This window comes from Knufia obscura (genome assembly GCF_036327395.1).
Source record: "Knufia obscura strain CCFEE 5817 isolate CBS 148926 chromosome Unknown scaffold_10, whole genome shotgun sequence".
Lineage (NCBI taxonomy): Eukaryota > Fungi > Ascomycota > Eurotiomycetes > Chaetothyriales > Trichomeriaceae > Knufia > Knufia obscura.
Window position 1 is genome coordinate 980031 of NW_027042696.1, and position 16670 is coordinate 996700.

At 51.4% G+C, this 16670-nt stretch overlaps 7 protein-coding genes across 7 annotated transcripts; 3 read left to right on the forward strand and 4 right to left on the reverse strand.

Annotated features, from left to right (window-relative positions):
- Nucleotides 1-978: 978 nt before the first annotated feature.
- PMZ80_008191 (uncharacterized protein) lies at nt 979-1337 on the forward strand (the record flags this gene model as incomplete). Its single annotated transcript, XM_064876592.1, has 2 exons — nt 979-1006; nt 1066-1337. 2 exons carry the CDS (start codon nt 979-981, stop codon nt 1335-1337), a joined length of 300 nt encoding a protein of 99 aa, XP_064727899.1.
- A 962-nt stretch (nt 1338-2299) lies between these two features.
- Nucleotides 2300-3265, forward strand: PMZ80_008192 (uncharacterized protein; the record flags this gene model as incomplete). The annotated part of the gene is made up of 4 exons (XM_064876593.1): nt 2300-2604; nt 2652-2951; nt 3005-3082; nt 3130-3265. The coding sequence occupies 4 exons, from the start codon at nt 2300-2302 to the stop codon at nt 3263-3265; spliced, it is 819 nt and encodes a 272-aa protein (XP_064727900.1).
- A 26-nt stretch (nt 3266-3291) lies between these two features.
- PMZ80_008193 (uncharacterized protein) lies at nt 3292-8807 on the reverse strand (the record flags this gene model as incomplete). Its single annotated transcript, XM_064876594.1, has 3 exons — nt 3292-4551; nt 5509-8436; nt 8460-8807. The coding sequence occupies 3 exons, from the start codon at nt 8805-8807 to the stop codon at nt 3292-3294; spliced, it is 4536 nt and encodes a 1511-aa protein (XP_064727901.1).
- Nucleotides 8808-9422: 615 nt separating this feature from the next.
- PMZ80_008194 (uncharacterized protein) lies at nt 9423-10923 on the reverse strand (the record flags this gene model as incomplete). The annotated part of the gene is made up of 2 exons (XM_064876595.1): nt 9423-10773; nt 10871-10923. 2 exons carry the CDS (start codon nt 10921-10923, stop codon nt 9423-9425), a joined length of 1404 nt encoding a protein of 467 aa, XP_064727902.1.
- A 494-nt stretch (nt 10924-11417) lies between these two features.
- On the reverse strand, nt 11418-13019 carry LSC2 (succinate--CoA ligase beta chain; the record flags this gene model as incomplete). Its single annotated transcript, XM_064876596.1, has 5 exons — nt 11418-11892; nt 11939-12484; nt 12540-12639; nt 12687-12759; nt 12831-13019. 5 exons carry the CDS (start codon nt 13017-13019, stop codon nt 11418-11420), a joined length of 1383 nt encoding a protein of 460 aa, XP_064727903.1.
- Nucleotides 13020-13319: 300 nt separating this feature from the next.
- Nucleotides 13320-13934, forward strand: PMZ80_008196 (uncharacterized protein; the record flags this gene model as incomplete). The annotated part of the gene is made up of 1 exon (XM_064876597.1): nt 13320-13934. The coding sequence occupies one exon, from the start codon at nt 13320-13322 to the stop codon at nt 13932-13934; it is 615 nt and encodes a 204-aa protein (XP_064727904.1).
- A 133-nt stretch (nt 13935-14067) lies between these two features.
- On the reverse strand, nt 14068-15645 carry SFL1 (Flocculation suppression protein; the record flags this gene model as incomplete). The annotated part of the gene is made up of 1 exon (XM_064876598.1): nt 14068-15645. One exon carries the CDS (start codon nt 15643-15645, stop codon nt 14068-14070), a length of 1578 nt encoding a protein of 525 aa, XP_064727905.1.
- Nucleotides 15646-16670: the final 1025 nt, after the last annotated feature.

Consider the following 16670-nt stretch of genomic DNA (forward strand, 5'->3'; position numbering starts at 1 on the left):
AGCTCAGAAGATCTTAGAGATATATTTTCTTGTGTATAGCTTACTGTTTGCATGGCATAACACTGATGAGTGACTCTGGTCAAGTAGGAAGTCACTGCCAAGTGCATGCACGTCGACTGCTGGCATGTCACTCGACATTTTGAATAGCGCTCTTTGCCAGCTACATCCCATCCTGGCTGACGAGGACGAGATGCCGTGAGATCGGGAAACGGAAAGCCTTGCAGTCAAACCCAGAGACCACGGAGACCTAAACGGGGAGATCAGGGTGCGATCTTGAATGGCAGGCTGAGGACGCCGCGCCATTTGTGTTTGCGCGCTGCGGTGCATCTGACTGACGCAGCGGTCGTGAGCCGAATTGCTGGATATCTCCATGCTAGGTAAGCATCACCTAGATGCCATCACATCGGACGGTGCAGCTGGGTCACAAGGTTCGTGATATGGGAGGTACTGGAAGACAAGTTTGTGAAGTCGTGAAGCTTCAAACGACATGCCGGCTAAGCAAGGCTGCCACAAAATCACGTGGTCCTGGCACCCTGACGCGCTCTCTTCATTCACTTCGTGTTAGACGCGTACTCACCTGCCATAGCTAGTACATGTATCAAAAGAATGCATGTAGGTGCGAAAAGTTTCACTTGCAGCAGTGCGTCCATGATGGGTCTGGCGACACGGCATTGATGCTACTCACCAAGTGTTGCTTTGTTCAGTACTGACCGGAGTCGTAGGACGAGCTCAGCACAACTACTATAGCGTTTGTCGCCCTTTCACTTCACAGTGAAATCCGACGTTCCTTCAAATGATCTGTGATTCGCTTTCCTCCCCGACCGCTAACACCCGCGTTTCAGTACCTCTTTTTCTCACGTCCATGACCACTTACATCGTGATTCTCCAGGTCACTACCAAAACCCTAGCTTCAGTATCGACGCGCAGCTCTATCATCTGGTACGAGACTCTGCCTTTCCCTTGGGTCTTCTCAACAGGATGTCTGACACTACATCAACTTCCCCCCGTCCCCTGCGAGAACATACCAGACACGCCATTGCAGCCGTGCCGCTAAGTCTTGGGCAGCCCGCAAAGCTCATGCAGAAGCGCATAACACGTGGATCTCGACATTCTTTGCGAACAATACAGTCAGTGTCAAGACGAAAGGCAAGGTTGAAAGATGGATCATTGGGGCGCAGATCGGCAGCGAGAAAGAGCACAGAGACGAAAAGGATACTGATTGGCCATACGATGCGTCGGCCGTCGTCGAGTGTACTTCACGAGAATCAAATGGAGAGTCTACGCATGCAATTGCCAAGATCTATATGCAGTATGTACGAGAGCGCATCCACTGCTAGTTTTGCTAATGCTGTATAGGATACCCTACTATACCGAGGAACATGGTCAGACCTCCTCGCACCGCAAAACACCCAGCTTCATAATCGACGAAATACGAGCTCTTGAAGAGGATGTCTCGCCTTGGTCACAATGCACCAGGCCCACAGCTGCTAGGCTCAAGGTGCACTCAGCAAGCCACGGACATGTGGGTTCCTGGAGGGTTTTTAAGCATAATCGTCATGCAAAAGTTACCTGGTATAGCATTGACCCCTGCTATTTACTCTTCTATGTCGTCTGAAGAGCAGGAAGACATTTGTCTCGCCTTCAAATGCAGCTGGGAGTAAGTTTCATCCTCCTTGGTTCGACTTAGCTTTGACTAATGCCTCCTCAAGGAATATGACGGACGTCCTCCGAATTCACTACTCGGATGCCAGAATCAGGAACCTTCTGTGGGATGGGCCAGCAAGGAAGTGGTGAGTGTTTATCTCTGGTAGCAATGTGGTCGATACTGACGTGGAGCTAGCTATATTGTCGATTACGAAGGTGCAAGCTTTCTGCCAGAAGAAGGGGATTGCACGTTCTGGCCAGAAGTCTATGTAGCTTGGGGACTCAAGCGACCACGTATGTACGGCTGAGCGCCGAGCGACAAGTAGACGCACAGTTGGCACAACACGCTTGTATCAATGACATTCGCGTGGAGCATGTATCGGTCACGAATAGACAAGAGCGTATTGGTATCAAGAGGAAATAAGGACAACATTCTACCTTGTCTGTCAAGAATATGTAGTCTAAGAGCATGGAAAGTAACGCCGTCCCAGTGTCGGTAGAGTGACTGAGTCGTTGCTACTTTCACTTCTCAGTCAGATACAGGCAAGAATGAACCGTTTCAACCATTTCGACTTGATCGTCGACAAGTTCTCGATACTTATAAGCGCCATAAAGAACTCGCCAACGAAGACGTCTACGCCGAACACGACAAACAATGAATCCATCACAGAAGAACGACACAAGTGAATGTCCAGATCATGATGACCAAGCCCTCGAGTTCTGGGAAGCTCGCAGAGCAGACGCGCAGAAGAACAAAACTTGGGTTTCTATGCTATACAGCGAAAGAGATCTGAAGTTCGAGGTTGGCGGCGCGGAAACGACATGGAGAATAGTCTCAACGATCGTCGATCGCTGGGATGAGCGCAACGAATGGCCATACACTGCGCGTGGGGTACTTGAGTGTACAAGAATCGACGAAGGCTGCGAAGAGGAAAATGCTATACTCAAGGTCTACATACAGTACGCTATTCGAAACTCGTCTCGCAGCCGTAACTGACATGCTCTAGGATACCTGCACGTGAAGAAGAGTATGGCGAAGCCGATCCAGATCCAGATCCCCCAATCTATGTTCAGCCAGAAATCAAGGCTCTCAAGATGATGAGCCCCATGGGCAAAGAAGCTCCAGGTCCTAGTCTTCTTGCGGCACGATGTTCACAGCAGTCTGAAGACATGTGGGTGCCAAGGGGTTTCTTGTGCATGCTGCTTATGGAGAAACTGCCTGGCATCACGCTCAAATGGAAGGACTACTGGTCGTGGTCAGAAATCGAACAAAACGAGGTCTGTGATGCTTTTGCAGTTACCTACAGGTAAGCACAAGCTTCAGCAACCGTAACAACGTGACGTGCTGACATGGTTATAGGAAACTCCAGCAACTGAAGATCCGGCATTGGGACCCCGCGTTACGAAACATCTTATGGGACAAAAAGAATCAGAAATGGTGAGTTGCACAACATTCGAGTAAACATCCCTTACTAACAAGAACAGCTATATCGTCGACTACGAAGGCGCCACCTTTCCGCACGAGATGAGTAACCGAGTAGATTCATTCCACTTTCAGGCATGGGATCTGAAACGAGTCATTGTGGGCAGGTATGACGATGGAGAGCCGATCTACGGTTGATAGACCAGAGCGCTCAAAACGAACACCTACAACCCCAACGCCTCCTTCACAACCCTCGTCATATCCCTCCCCACCAACTCATGCACCCTAGTAGTAGGCTGCACAAAACTCATCCAAAAGAACTCATTCCACCCCACAATCTCCGTATTCCCATCCGCACCCGTCCCAGTAATCATACACGCCTCCCAACTCTCATCACCCTGCCCATCACAGAACTTCGTCAACGGCGCCGTAAACCCATAACCCTCCGCATTCTCCGCTAAATCCAGCATATACGAGTACACATCATAATAAATCACCCTATCACCAAACGCGTTCGTCAACGCAGATCGCAAATTTTCATTCGCGTCCGATATAATCCGCCCCCACGTCCTCGTACACTCATTATCCACCCCACCACAAAGATACGCCGCCGTAACAGGCGCAATATGCTTCGGATACAAATTCACAACCATCACCCTCGGCATACCAAGATCAAATAGCTTCTGGACCGCGGAGATGGTGTGCGTCGCCAGATCATCCGCGAACTCTTGATTCTTTGGGTCATCATACCAGAACGCATCAGTATGCCCACTCAGATCATTCTGTCCAGCCCAGATAAAAGCCAGACTCTCACTCGGATCTAACCTACCATCCGCAATAGCACCGCTGTAATTCCCAATCTGCTCTATCAACGACGGCACGCCCGCGTCGGACGGCGTGTAGCTGTTATCCAGGGTTGCGCCGAATTTAGACCCGCCGCAGCAGCCGCCGAAGGCGTAGTTCGCTGTTAGGGGGAGCGAGAGTTCTGAGGAGAGATACGATACGGCGACGGGACCGTTAGTCCAAGTGCCATACCCGTAGATGGTAGCGGGGTCGCCGGCTATGCCGTGGGCGGAGGAGCCGTTGCCGTTGTCGGTGAGTTCGTCGCCGAAGGCGATGAGGTAGGTGAGTTTGGTTTGGGGGTTGTTGGTGGTTGGGGCGGTTGATGCTGTGGGGAGGAGGGAGAGGCTTGTGAGAAGGGGTTTGTGGAGGATCATGACGTTGTGCTTTGGGGTATGTCGGTGCTTGGGCAGTGCTGCTGGGATGGTAGTAGAGATGTGTGTTGTGAGCGCGTGACCAGCACAGCACGTATCACAGCAGAAATGATTTGAGAAGAATGGTGCGCAAGGAGTGACAAGAAGAAACGAGTTCGCTGAACAGATGGAATGAGAATTACCCACCTGTTCTGCAGGGACGGCATTGCCTTTTGAACCTTGCGGTGTAGAATTCTCGTTGTGGGTGATGGCGTCTTCATCTGCCATGTCCTAGTCAAGAAGTCAACGGGATGTTGGTCAGTGGGCACGGCAAGATGTAAATCTGCATTGATTGAGGCGGCTTTGGCGCTGTTCGCCGGAGTCGACATCGTTAGACCGGCGCTGTCTTCAGATTATGTGGTATTTCAGGGGCATCGTTTCAGCCACAGGTGTTTCAACGTAGGCATTTGACATCTTTCAGGCCAGGGCAGATTAGGAGATATGCGACCCGTTACGGTGATTGCGTGGTGATTGAGTCACGGCGTGAGCTCGATAGCCTCGAGCACGACTTCCTTCCCGCCGTGGTAGATTTGTGGATGCATTCTGCCATGTGTCGTGGGGATGTTTCGAGAGAAAAGAGAAAGGAGTGAGCAGAGCTCAGGAAATTGCTTGGTCTTTCTGCATGACTCGTACAAAAAGCTATTTACTAAAGCTCATGAGTCATGCAGTGCTCTTAATTCCTGCCTACCAATGCTCGCATACCCAAGTTGTCTTCGCAATGGTGCGCTCACAGAGTACGAAGTAACAGTCAGTCTCTAAAGCTTGACTCCATGTGACGTTCTGGGGTTGTTACTTCTGGTCTCGACTCTGACAGACATAAATCAATTTCTCCGCTCACACTTCACCCTATGTCCCGCGTTCCAATCCTTCTTCTGACACTCCTTCGAGCAATACTTGACACCACCACACCTCCCACAGCTCATCAAGTTCTTCGGTCTGCCATCACGGTCAACTCCATATCTCTTCCCACATGCTACACAAACATCATACCCAAGGCTCAATCCGCACTGCGCCATCTCCTTCAGGACCCACTGCGCATGCGACGTTGCATCTCGTGGAACACCAAAGCAAGGCTCGACGTACGGGACTGCGAAGATCGGCGATATTGCGACACGTGTGGCATGTTCCTGCAGTAACGTATCGATCTCGGGAAGCAGCAGCTGTGGCACGAAGTTTGACGGCACGCACGTGTCCCCACCCGCAGGAACAGAGTGGTGCGTGATCCCCGTTCGACACGGCTTTTGGTGGAGCTTGACGCGATTTGACATATTCGCAGGTCTCCATGTCGTGCTTCCAGTCTCTACATCGCTCCGCAAAAGCTGGCAGGATATTGCTCCAGGTTTCGAACGCTTCATCGGACATTTCGAGGTTGACGAGAACGTGAGAGCCCTCTAGGAGACTTATCACTGTCATCAGGTCTTGCATGAGTGCTTCCGACAAGAGCATAGCTGCGGCATCGAGTACAACAGTGCGGTTCGCAAGGTCGATCTGCATCCTTCGCACGAACAGCAGCATCCTGGATCGACCAGACCCTGTCTGCAAACAGAACACGGCAGCCCGAGTTCTGACAGAATGTCGCAGACCTGCCACAGCGCCGAACATTGTGAATAACGATGCCTTGACATCAAGTCGTCGCATTGACACCGCAAGAAGAGAAGGATTTAAATCCTGGCCATGTCGACGTAGTACGCTTTCTTGATCTGAGTACATGAAGCTGAGATGCATCATGAGCCATTGCTTACTGGTGTGGTCATTCAAAGCGATTGTCGGCAAGGTGTCTAGGTTGATGTACGGCATGTGCCAGGACGCGAGATCGTGAGGGCCGTTCACGTCAATGGCCAGTGGGAAGGTGGCATGCAGCGGGAAGTCGATGTCTAGGGCTGAGAGCACTGGGGCGGTCGCCTTGACAGCCAGTTGTTGTTCATTAACCTCAATCCTAGTTCGTGCACTGGAGACTGGAGCAGGGTACTCAAGAAAGATCGGTGATTGTGCTCCTGCACTCAACCACAAAGCATTTGGCATGGTCGCCGGCAAGGTGACAGCGGAAATCTGGCCCAGATCTGGTGGAAGCTGTTCTAGACTGGTAAGTTGTAGTTCCAGTGTTGCAAGGCGTATATGATCGCGATCAGACAGAGCTTCTATTTGAGGTCGGACCAGTGCAAGCTCATTTAGCTCTTTCGGAAGTGCATCGGCAGCACCGACAGCAGGCGAGCTCGTCATATTTGGTAGGAAGCGACTGATGAAGACACCGTTCGTATCTGACAGTTGTCTAGAATGAATTTCCAACTCTGCGCCTAGCTTACCAACGTGGTGTTGTATGGCATGCTCAGTGACCTGGAGCCCAAGCGTCACAGTAGTCCCAGCAGAGTACTTGAGGAGCAGCCACGACGGCATATAGAAAGACACAATCAGTGGTGTTGAGCCCGACCAGTCCTGCTCTCCTTCTTTGACGGTCAATACACGCAATCCACCTGGCTCGGTACTTAGGACCTGCACTCGTCCGAAAGCGACTTGAGTTGCACTGAACAAGTTCACCAATTTCGCTGTCTTGTTCTCGATCTGACCGCAGAGACATGATGTGCCCAGAGCAGCAGGCTCGAGACCTGCGAAGTAGCGAAGCTTGGCTCCTGGAACATGCATCGTGATAGCAACGACCTCAGGCAACATTCCGTATCTGGTGAGCCAAGCTGGCGGATTGAGCTCTGAGAACTGCCCGGCGTCGCTGCGGTACATTGGTGTCGTGTAGAGGCCATACATATGCAAATACGCGCATAGGTCTTGAAAGAAGTTCGCCGACATACGACAACCAACATGGTTTTGTATGCCTATCAGTAATTGTGTGAAGCAGAGGTGCCAGTCTGTCAAGATCCTTGACTTGATGTGCTTGAGTAACAAAACGAACGAAAGTCTGTTATAGCAAGGATTGGTATAAGGGTCGAGTCCCTGCTCCTGACAGAACCGTGCCAAGGTAATAGGGTTTTCGTAGCGGAGCATGGTGTAGTGAATGTTGGTTAACAAAACAGCTAGATCGTTTGGATTGACGGACAAAGTCGGCTGTGGTGAAGCTAGTGAATCTAAACGCTTCGAGGGTATGCGTGATCTGACATTGCGAATGACACTTGCAGCCCTCATCACACCGTGCGCAACGCCTTCATCAACATCAGACGTCGCTGTAGTCTTGAACCAAGATTCAACAGATGCCAAACCCACAAGAAGACTGACGGTAGCAGTGTCGCCACCAAGGGTGTGTTTCCTGCGCTCTGCTGGGGTCATGGAGTTGCTAGCGATGCTCTGTGTATACAATGTGGTAATGAAAGCTTTCTTCATCAGGGGCTCGCAAGCAGTGGCGATATTGAGGAAGCCCACGTTGTCGAGCAGATTTGAAGTATCGATAACATCAAAACTGTATGGAGCTCGCTTCGACGTTGTGTGATAATCACGATCATCGATTATCAGCTTCTCAAACGACCAGGGATTTCGGTACGAGTTTGCTGTGGTCACTATGGGATCATCGACCATGTGTTGCAGGGTATGAGCGAACGCCAGGGCGTCACCAGCAAAGAATCGAATAACAAGGAAGTCTTTCGCCGAAGCTCTAAAGCTCGCGATCCACTCGAAAAATTCTGTCTTTGCAGCTTGGACAACTCGATGGAGATCTGATTGGTTCGGATGGTGCTCTGTCATCGAAGTTGGCACCACGGCATAGGCCGGGGCGAGATGAAAACCGGGCAAGGGGTCAGTCGCAGGATGTACTTGCAGCACACGATTGGCGTCGAGGAAGAAAGTAGGGTTGAGAGATTGGTTCTTCGATGCAGGGTCGATGGTACCTGTTGACCAGTATTGCTTGTTGAGGTCCGTGAGCTCGTTCGAAGCTTCTAGACCGAATGGTGCAGCAGATTGAATAGCTCCGAGGGTTGTGCCTTCTCCAAGGTCTTCTCTTGCCTTTCGAGATATGCCAAAGGCGTTGTCAAGGTCTTTTTCGCTGACTATTTTCGTGCCATTGGCAACACACAAGCTGTAGTAGGCCCTCCATACACCTCTGACCTGAACAAGTGTTCGGCCGTCGCAGAATCTGACAGTTTCACCATAAGGACTGTTTCGCCATTCTTGCATGGACTCTGCATGTTGGACAAGCTTACTCGCCTGGGCCTTGAGTATTCTTCGGAAATTGTGTTGATCGAGAGGTTGAGATAGATGTCCCAGATGGCTTGATTGTCCGTGCTGGCATCACCGTCGATAAGGAACGAGAACAGTAGGATGTTTCGGGCGATGACGGCAGGCTCCACGTCGTTGCAAGTAATATCAAAACTGACACCGGGCTTCGCATTATGGAGTGTGAACAGTATGCTTCTGGCGTCGCCACATCCGAGCAGTAGGATATCTGCGTGCTCCGCTTCAGGAGGTAGATTCTGCGTCAGATGGACAGCAGGGGTGCTGCTCAAGGCTTCGAACTTCCGATGTGGGTTGGTGATCGTGTTTGAAAGCATTGTGGTGGCAGGCAACCAGGAATTGCAGGCAGAATTGAATAGGAAGAGAATTGTAGAGAACTTACATAAGTGGTGGAATGTCCATATGAACAGAACAGCTAGACAACAAGCAGAAATAACAAGCAACAAGCAGTTAGCAGAATGTTTGCTTCAGTTCACTTCTCGTCGTTAGCGGTGAGGCTATTGGCATACCAGTGAAGCCATGCCAGTCCATCACCTGGTCCATCGACAGGTCGATGCATGGACATGGTGGTATCCCTCCGCATCCTTAGGCGCTGAATAAGCATGATGGACGTGACATCTGTCCGTGATCCGATGCTTAATTGGCGAGAGGATGATATCAACAGAGATGAAGGAAGACGAAGTTGTCAGTCGCGTTGTAGATTGCTAAACGCGCCGTGCAGTTGCAAAAGGAAGCTAGACTGTTTTGGGCGTGCCGCGGAATGGGCAGCTCCTACCTACTAATAAGGTTTCAATGGCCTGCTGGGCATGGGCAGGCCAGTGATTTTACCCCAATGAATATCTCATTGCTTGCTTTTGCCCAGATGGTTGGTGCGCTGCCTGGTAACATCTGGACCTCAACCCGACAGGCATCGGGACATTCTTCCAATAATCTCAATCACTCACCATCTCAAAAGCCGCCCGCTCAAAGACAGCCTCCAGATCCCCCTTATCACAGTATTCATGCTCAAGATCTACAGTCCTCATCAATCTCACGACCTCCGCCGCCACTCTTGAGTTCCAGATGCCCTCGAAGAACTCATGTCTCTCCAGTGTAGCCAGTGCCTCCTCAGCAATATCATTATCTCGCTTCACGCACTGCCTAGCCACGAAGGATAACACCATAATGATAGGCAGATTGATCGTACTATGACTCTTCTCAGCCGCGAGGCTAGCAAAATGTTTTGCTTCGCTAAGTAAGTGCTGGAGACGTGGTCGCAAAGATGGATGTGGGCGGATGTTCTTGCCCTGTAGCTGGGTCTCGACAATGTCGATGGCCAACATGTGCATGTAGTAATGCATATTCAGCATACGTACAGATTCCGCAGGCCATCGCGCACTGTTAGCATCTAAGTACATCTTCCACATATGGTAGAGACATCTAAGCAGCGTCATGTCTGGGTCTGGACTGCTTGGACTCATCGCCATCCTCTTAGCAACCAAGAGGGCCTCCTGACATCTGGCGAAGCTCAGTTGCGCATCGTAAACGTCTCTGGGTTGCGAGATGGGCATCAAGTCGTACATCTTCTGTTTATACGCGTCTGTGGTAAGAAGCGCTTGATGACGTTTCCGGCCGCCAGTGGGTATCGGCGTACTAGCCAGAATCATTCCTTCTTGGAGCATTGGCTCGATGTAGCTGGTCAGAAGGTCGTCTCGATAAGACGGCTTCGAATTATGCTCGTTCAGCATATTGATGGCCGCTTTGAGATGTGTCATTGCGATACGGGGTCGATTCTTCAGGTTTTCGAGGAGCCAGAAGAGGACGCAGCAAAGCATTGCGATATCCGTCGTTGCTGACCCGTCAGTGATTGACCTGGTCAGAGCACGAATGGATTGATTGTAGTGGTACAGTGTCCTCGACCCAATCATTCCCGTCGTCTCCGGAATGTACGATTCGTCACATGCAATAGCGACAGCTATGAGAGCTTGTCTGACGCTCTCGTGAGTCCAGCTCACTTGCGGAATCAGAGTGTTCCAGAAGTAAGGATTGCTGAACTTGGACACTTGTTGTGCTGTATGGGAGAGCCAGCGATGCAGCCATTGCTCATCTCCGGCCTTGCCATATTTCGAACTCGGCTGCCGAGGGAAGTCAATGTGCGCCGTGCCCTTCCGCTCATGGTGTCGAGTGACCTTTCGATGCCAGCCGACGCCAATGATGGGTGTCTGGTACCCCTCGCATATTCTGTCGCCACGGTTGCAATTAGCACAGGTTGGCTTGCTTTCGTCGCATTTTACGCGACGCTTCCTGCATGTAACACAGCCCGTCTTCACCTTGTTTGTGAAGCGCTTCTGGCGGTTTAGGACCAATCCGGAAGCAAATGTGCAGGGCTCGGATGAGTTACGCGGCAAGAGCATCACTTGGGTCTCCTATCGTACTAGGTGCGTTGTTGAACATCTTGAGAAGCAGTCACGACTTCACTCTGATGGAGTAGAGTGGTCGATAAATAATCCTATGAGGTTTGGACATTCAAGTTGGTGATGTTACGATACGTGGGCTTGGCCTGGAGAGGCGACTTTTAGGCGTCCTGCACCATTCGTTTTAGGTCTGAGTTTGGCGTAAAGATAGAAGATGAGTCTTGACCCGCTACGATATTGAGATCAGTCGTTAAACAAGAAGGTGGTCGTATTGCATACGAGCTGTATTTCGAGAGCAGCTTTCGCCCTTTCGTAACACATTGGGCGACCGTGACACGTCAGACTTATTTTTACGTTAGCTGTATGGTTGCAGAATGCGCCCTCATTTCCAGCAAGTGCCTTCCATGTTCTGGTAGATCGAGAGAGCTGCTGAGGCAATACACGCGGGGTCTAATACAAGCAGCAACATGTAGTTAAACGAGCATCTTATTCTCAACCCGAGCAGCTCGCTAGCACACGCCCAAGCAACACCGCTCAAATACCCAAAGAGAACTCAACACCAACATCAATCGACCTCGCCATCTTCACAATCTTCGAGAAATCAACAGCCTTCTCAGCCGCCTCTTGAAGATCCGTAATGGAGAAAATCTTAAGACCAGAGTTGTTCACCAGCTCGGCTGCCTTCTCCATGTTCGTGCCCTGTAATCTGCAAACGATGGGTAATCTCAGGTTCATCTGTTGTACAACGTTGATCAGACCTTGAGCAATGGCGTCGCACCGTACGATACCACCGAAGATGTTGACGAAGATAGCTGTGACTTTCGGGTCGCTGGTGATGAGGTCGAATGCGCTTCGAATGGCCTCTGGTGTGGCACCGCCGCCGACGTCGAGGAAATTAGCTGGGGAGCCACCGTTTAGCTTGATGATGTCCATTGTTGCCATGGCTAGACCGGCGCCGTTGACGAGGCAGCCGATATCGCCGTCGAGCTTGATGAAGTTGAGGCCGTGCCTGTTTTTCGTTAGTACTGTGTCCGAAACGATCGTAGTACACTCACTCAGCAGCCTTAACCTCATCGGCATCTTCTTGCGACGGGTCACGCCACGAGAAGACCTCCTTCTGTCTGTACTCAGCATTGTCGTCGAAACCAAGCTTAGCATCCATGCATAGCACTTGGTGATCGCTGGTCTCTGATAGAGGGTTGATCTCAATCTGTGTAGCATCCTTCTCCATGAATACCTGGTATAATTTCTGGATTGTGGCCTTTGCGTCTTCAACGCACTGCTCGCTGAAGCCGATCTCAGTAGCAATGTTTCTGGCAATGTCGTCGGTCACGCCCTGGTTGATATCGATCCTTGTGGTAACAATGGCATCTGGCTGTTCCTTTGCGACGGTCTCAATATCCATGCCACCCTGCGAAGAAGCGACAATGACTGGTGTCTGGGTGGCTCGGTCCATGAGAATTGCTAGGTAGAACTCTCGACGGGCAAACTTGCGCTCGCAGATGTATACTGAGTTGCAGATGCGACCGCGTTCGCCAGTCTGCTTGGTGACGAGTTTGTGGCCGATCATCTGGTCAGCGAACATCTTGGCCTCAGTCGGTCTATTGTGAGTGGAGTCAGCTTCGTGCTCTCCTCTTATCCATATGGTCAACGTACGAGTAGATGACCCTGACACCACCCTTCAAGCCATTGTCGAAGGTGCCTTTGCCTCGACCACCAGCGAGCACTTGGGCCTTGATAACCATGTCATCTCCGCCTAGAATCGTCAGATAAATCTCCCATAGCGTAAGGCGCTGTCCGTACCAATTCTCTTCGCAATGGCCTCAGCCTCCTGGGCGGTCTTTGCGACCTCACCTTTCGGTACGCCGATGCCATACTACTAATTGTTAGACAATGAGTAAAATACCAGGGTCAGCGTCACCGACTGATTGAAGCAGATTCGCGGACAAATACTCGTGTATCGACAGGTTCCTCCTCTGCTGTTGCGCAGCAATCGAGCTTCTGACTGAGGAGATCGGGGAGTCCTATGCCAGCAATGTCAGCTTTCGTTCGTTGTTTGGCACAGTAAGTTGGCTGCCGCACCCTGACGCCCCTGAGGGCGCTGCCCAAGCTTCGACGCGCTGCGAGCTTGAACATTTTGGACTATAATTGCTGTACAGAAGGTGAATGAGGAATCAACGCGAATGCTTCCTCCGTGTAGTTCTCGCACCTGCAACTGCAACTGCGACTGCGCCAGAGCTGTGCCTTCTCTGTTTGGGTCACCTCTGCCGACCGCAAGCTTCATGCAAGTTTAAGCGGGTCCTGCACGCCGCTCGCTTGCTTCAGCCTTGCACATTCAGCCCCATCGAGCAGACATGTGAAACTCGGGCTCTGGCACTGTCTACATACAGACTAAGGTCCGAAGCGTCAAGGGCTCACATTGTCGTGGGCCTCAAGATGCCCGACGAAGATGATGGCTTCGCAAGCAAGATCCTGCTCATGCGAGCCGGTAACAAAAGCAAAGCACAGTCATGGCTAAAGGCATCTCTCGGCGATGATTCAGAACGCCCAGAAGACAATTTGACTTCTGCGACAGAAGACACGAACAATGTCTTCGCAGACTTACAGGGCAATGAAGAAATTGCTGGGATCGGTGCGCCGAAGAAACAGACTGGGGATGACGACGGCATGGACAGAAAAGTACTGAGTGCAAATGATGCTTTACGGAAGAAGCTTTTGAGCAGGGAGGCTTATCAAAGGTATCAGCAAGGCGGACTGAGTAGGTTAGACGCATCAAAGCCAATGCCGAAGGTCGAGAGGAGCAAAGTGGAGGACGATAGCGATGAGGAAGAGAAGGGGCGATCTGCAATTACGAAGTCGAAGCAGTCAAAGGCTGGCCGCGCGAGTGATAGTGGACCGGGTAGTGGACCGGGTAAGATAACTCCTCAGTCAGAAGCCGTGCATCAAAATTTGCCTTCCAAATCAAAGAAGCGGCCAGGCAGCTACCTGGATCAACTCCTTGCGGAACGTGGAAAGAAGAAGAAGTCGAAGTCGGAAAGTAAAGGCGGGTGATCGATTGCTCGGAATGCTTTCGTATTCGAAAACTATCTTTTAAGACCTGGACGATAATCGCCAGGGACTCAACGCGAATATCGGCTGAATGTACCGGCTACGGATGCAGCACGTCAACCCTCCCTCTAGCAGGCTACACAAGCCTCTTCCGTTTCCGATCATCAGTCGGCCCTCCTTCATCCTCATTCTCTTGCTCCGCAGTGTCTGCCGGATTCAGCAAAGAATGCACATTACTCGCCATACTACTCCTTCTTGTAGCTGGCGCAGAATGTAGTTCGAAGTTCGGCCTCGGGAACTTGGACACACCAACGCCCCACGACATATTCGCTACCCCGAGGCCTGCGGGTGGCGCTGAATCTCGGTGTGCAGGTGGTATCGAGTCTTGATGGTCTGCGGTGGTAATTGTCGTCCGCCGCGAACCGTTGATTTGATAGTTTGCGAGCTGGTTTTGTAGGGCTTGGTCGCCCGCAGTCTCGGGTGGTTGATATGGTGATGATGGTTGCCATTGCACTGAGTTCGTGCTCGAGGCGAAGGGCGAGCCGTTCGGTTGTGGCGGCCAATGTTCGCGTATGTCTGCTGAGGTGTGCCGCCGTAGAAGACTCGGTGGAGGCTCGCTTACGTTCGATAGAGGGTGCGGCTGACTGGGATTCGGTAAAGCCGGTTTGCTGAAACCTGGAGACACGTGTGCTCCGCTGGTTGAGCCGAAGCGTCTAGGTGAGGATGAGGAGAATTGTGGCGGGATGGGTGGCACTGGTGGCCGCGACAGAAAAGGAGGAGGTGGCTCTGACATCTGTATAGAGGAGCGGCGACTGTCGCTGAATGCATAGCCTCGTGGCGACACTGGTGGCTCGAGAGACATGTTCGACGGGTAATAGCCATGTCTGTTGCCATTCGGCGTGGTTTCTACTTCTGCAGCTCTCAAGAGATCCTGTTGCCTTTCAACTTCCTTCTGTACGTTGGAGAGGTCGCCACGCAACGGTGAGTCGGGCGGTAGCGCTGTATGCATAGTTTGTGACAACTGCCTAATCCAGTGGTGGCATTTCCCAATGTTCTCTGTCAAGTTTTGGCATTTCGAGGCCATCAGCGCATAGCTATCCTCTGTTCTTGCAAGTCTCGAGTACATATCGTGCAGCATGCTTTCCAGATATGCCAACCTCGAATCTGTATCTGGTATAACCTCGGCTGGTGTACCAGGCTGTGATGGTCCAGGTTTAGGTGGTGGATTTGTGAATGAGTCGCGGTGTATCAGCGTATGCCGCGATGCTCTACGTTTGATCTCTCTTAACCCTAGCAAGTCACCCTTCTTGAAATTGCCATTGCCGTGTCGAAATTCCCATAGCGCAGATTCGGAAGACCCAGTGTGAAATACATCGCTAACCTTGTGGAACCCATACATGTTCAGCTGTCGCACAAACGAGGAGATGTTGGTGTGCTTGAAGTACTGCGCCAGCACTTTTGAGAATTCGTTCGATGGGGACATGACAAAACTGTCGCCATTGTTCGACCACGAGATCAAGTGCTCGATGCTCTTGTCCTCGAGCATGCTGTATAATTTGTGTATAAAGGCAGTCTGCACGACTTTCGGACCTTGCGCAGCGCCAACGGCTGCAGCTCCCACGTGTCCATGCTCTCTTGACTGTTGCGGGCTGCTGCCGTTCATGCCCTCAATCCTCTGTTCTACCTCGGGACTACTATTCGAGGGCGGACCCATGCTCGCAGGGGGTGAAGTCGTGTTGGTATGCTCGGAGCGTGGGGAGCCGGTTGTATGTATCGCGATAGTTCTCGGTCGTTGGTCGAATGGTGCTTCCAAAGGATTCCGCAGCTGCAACATGGTACTCATATCTACTCTTTCAGCGTACCGCAAGTCGCGACGGGTGTGCCGCAGTGCTCGGCGTAAGGCTGCACATATGTTTCGGTTCGCTTATACGTGATTTGAGTCCGATGAGTGTATGCTAGAGTCAGTTGCTCATGCTCGGGGTTGACTCTATGTTCCGGTGACTTCGTGGGGTTTTGACCGTGGGTGGTATCGGGTCATACAGAGTTCGCGACGCTGAATAAGCCTGTAATAAGGGTGCAGCTCTTGTAGGTTTATCGAGATTTGCCGTTGAACTGTGCAGAGCTGTTGTAGCCGGGCTGGTTGGCCGAGGTTTCAAAATGTGAAGACACAAATATGGTCTAGGTGGTATCGAAACCAAAACCACGAAAAGGATGCGGCTTGGTCGGGTTGGTCGGGTTCGTCGCGGGCGGAGGGGCCTAAGACCGTGGGCAGATTAACTTAGCTAGGCGAGTGCGCAATAGCCCGGCGGAGGAAGCTAAAGAGCGATTGGTGCGAAGAGCAACCTAATCTCGATTCTGCTGAACACCAGGTCTGTGCTGCAGCGGACTGAGATACCACTGCTTCTTCCCAAGTAGAATCACGCCTGGCGAAGAGCAGCCCGGTGGTAGTAATTTGGCAGAGCAATTGTTGAACTCCTATTACCGTGCTCGAGATTCAAGCCGTACGGCGATAGCACAATAGAGGTGGGCCCTTCAAGGATTCAGCTAGAACCAACCTGGCCTATGAGACTATCTCAGCACGAATGAGATGCTAGTTTTACCTGGCATTCTGGAGCCGAAATTTAGTAACAGTTGCGGGCAAAATCTTAATCTGCTGTTCTGATTGCAGAAGTACAGATACACTTTTGATGAAGCCTGGACCGAATAGCTCAAGCAGAAGACATGTGTCCCGAGGCTAAA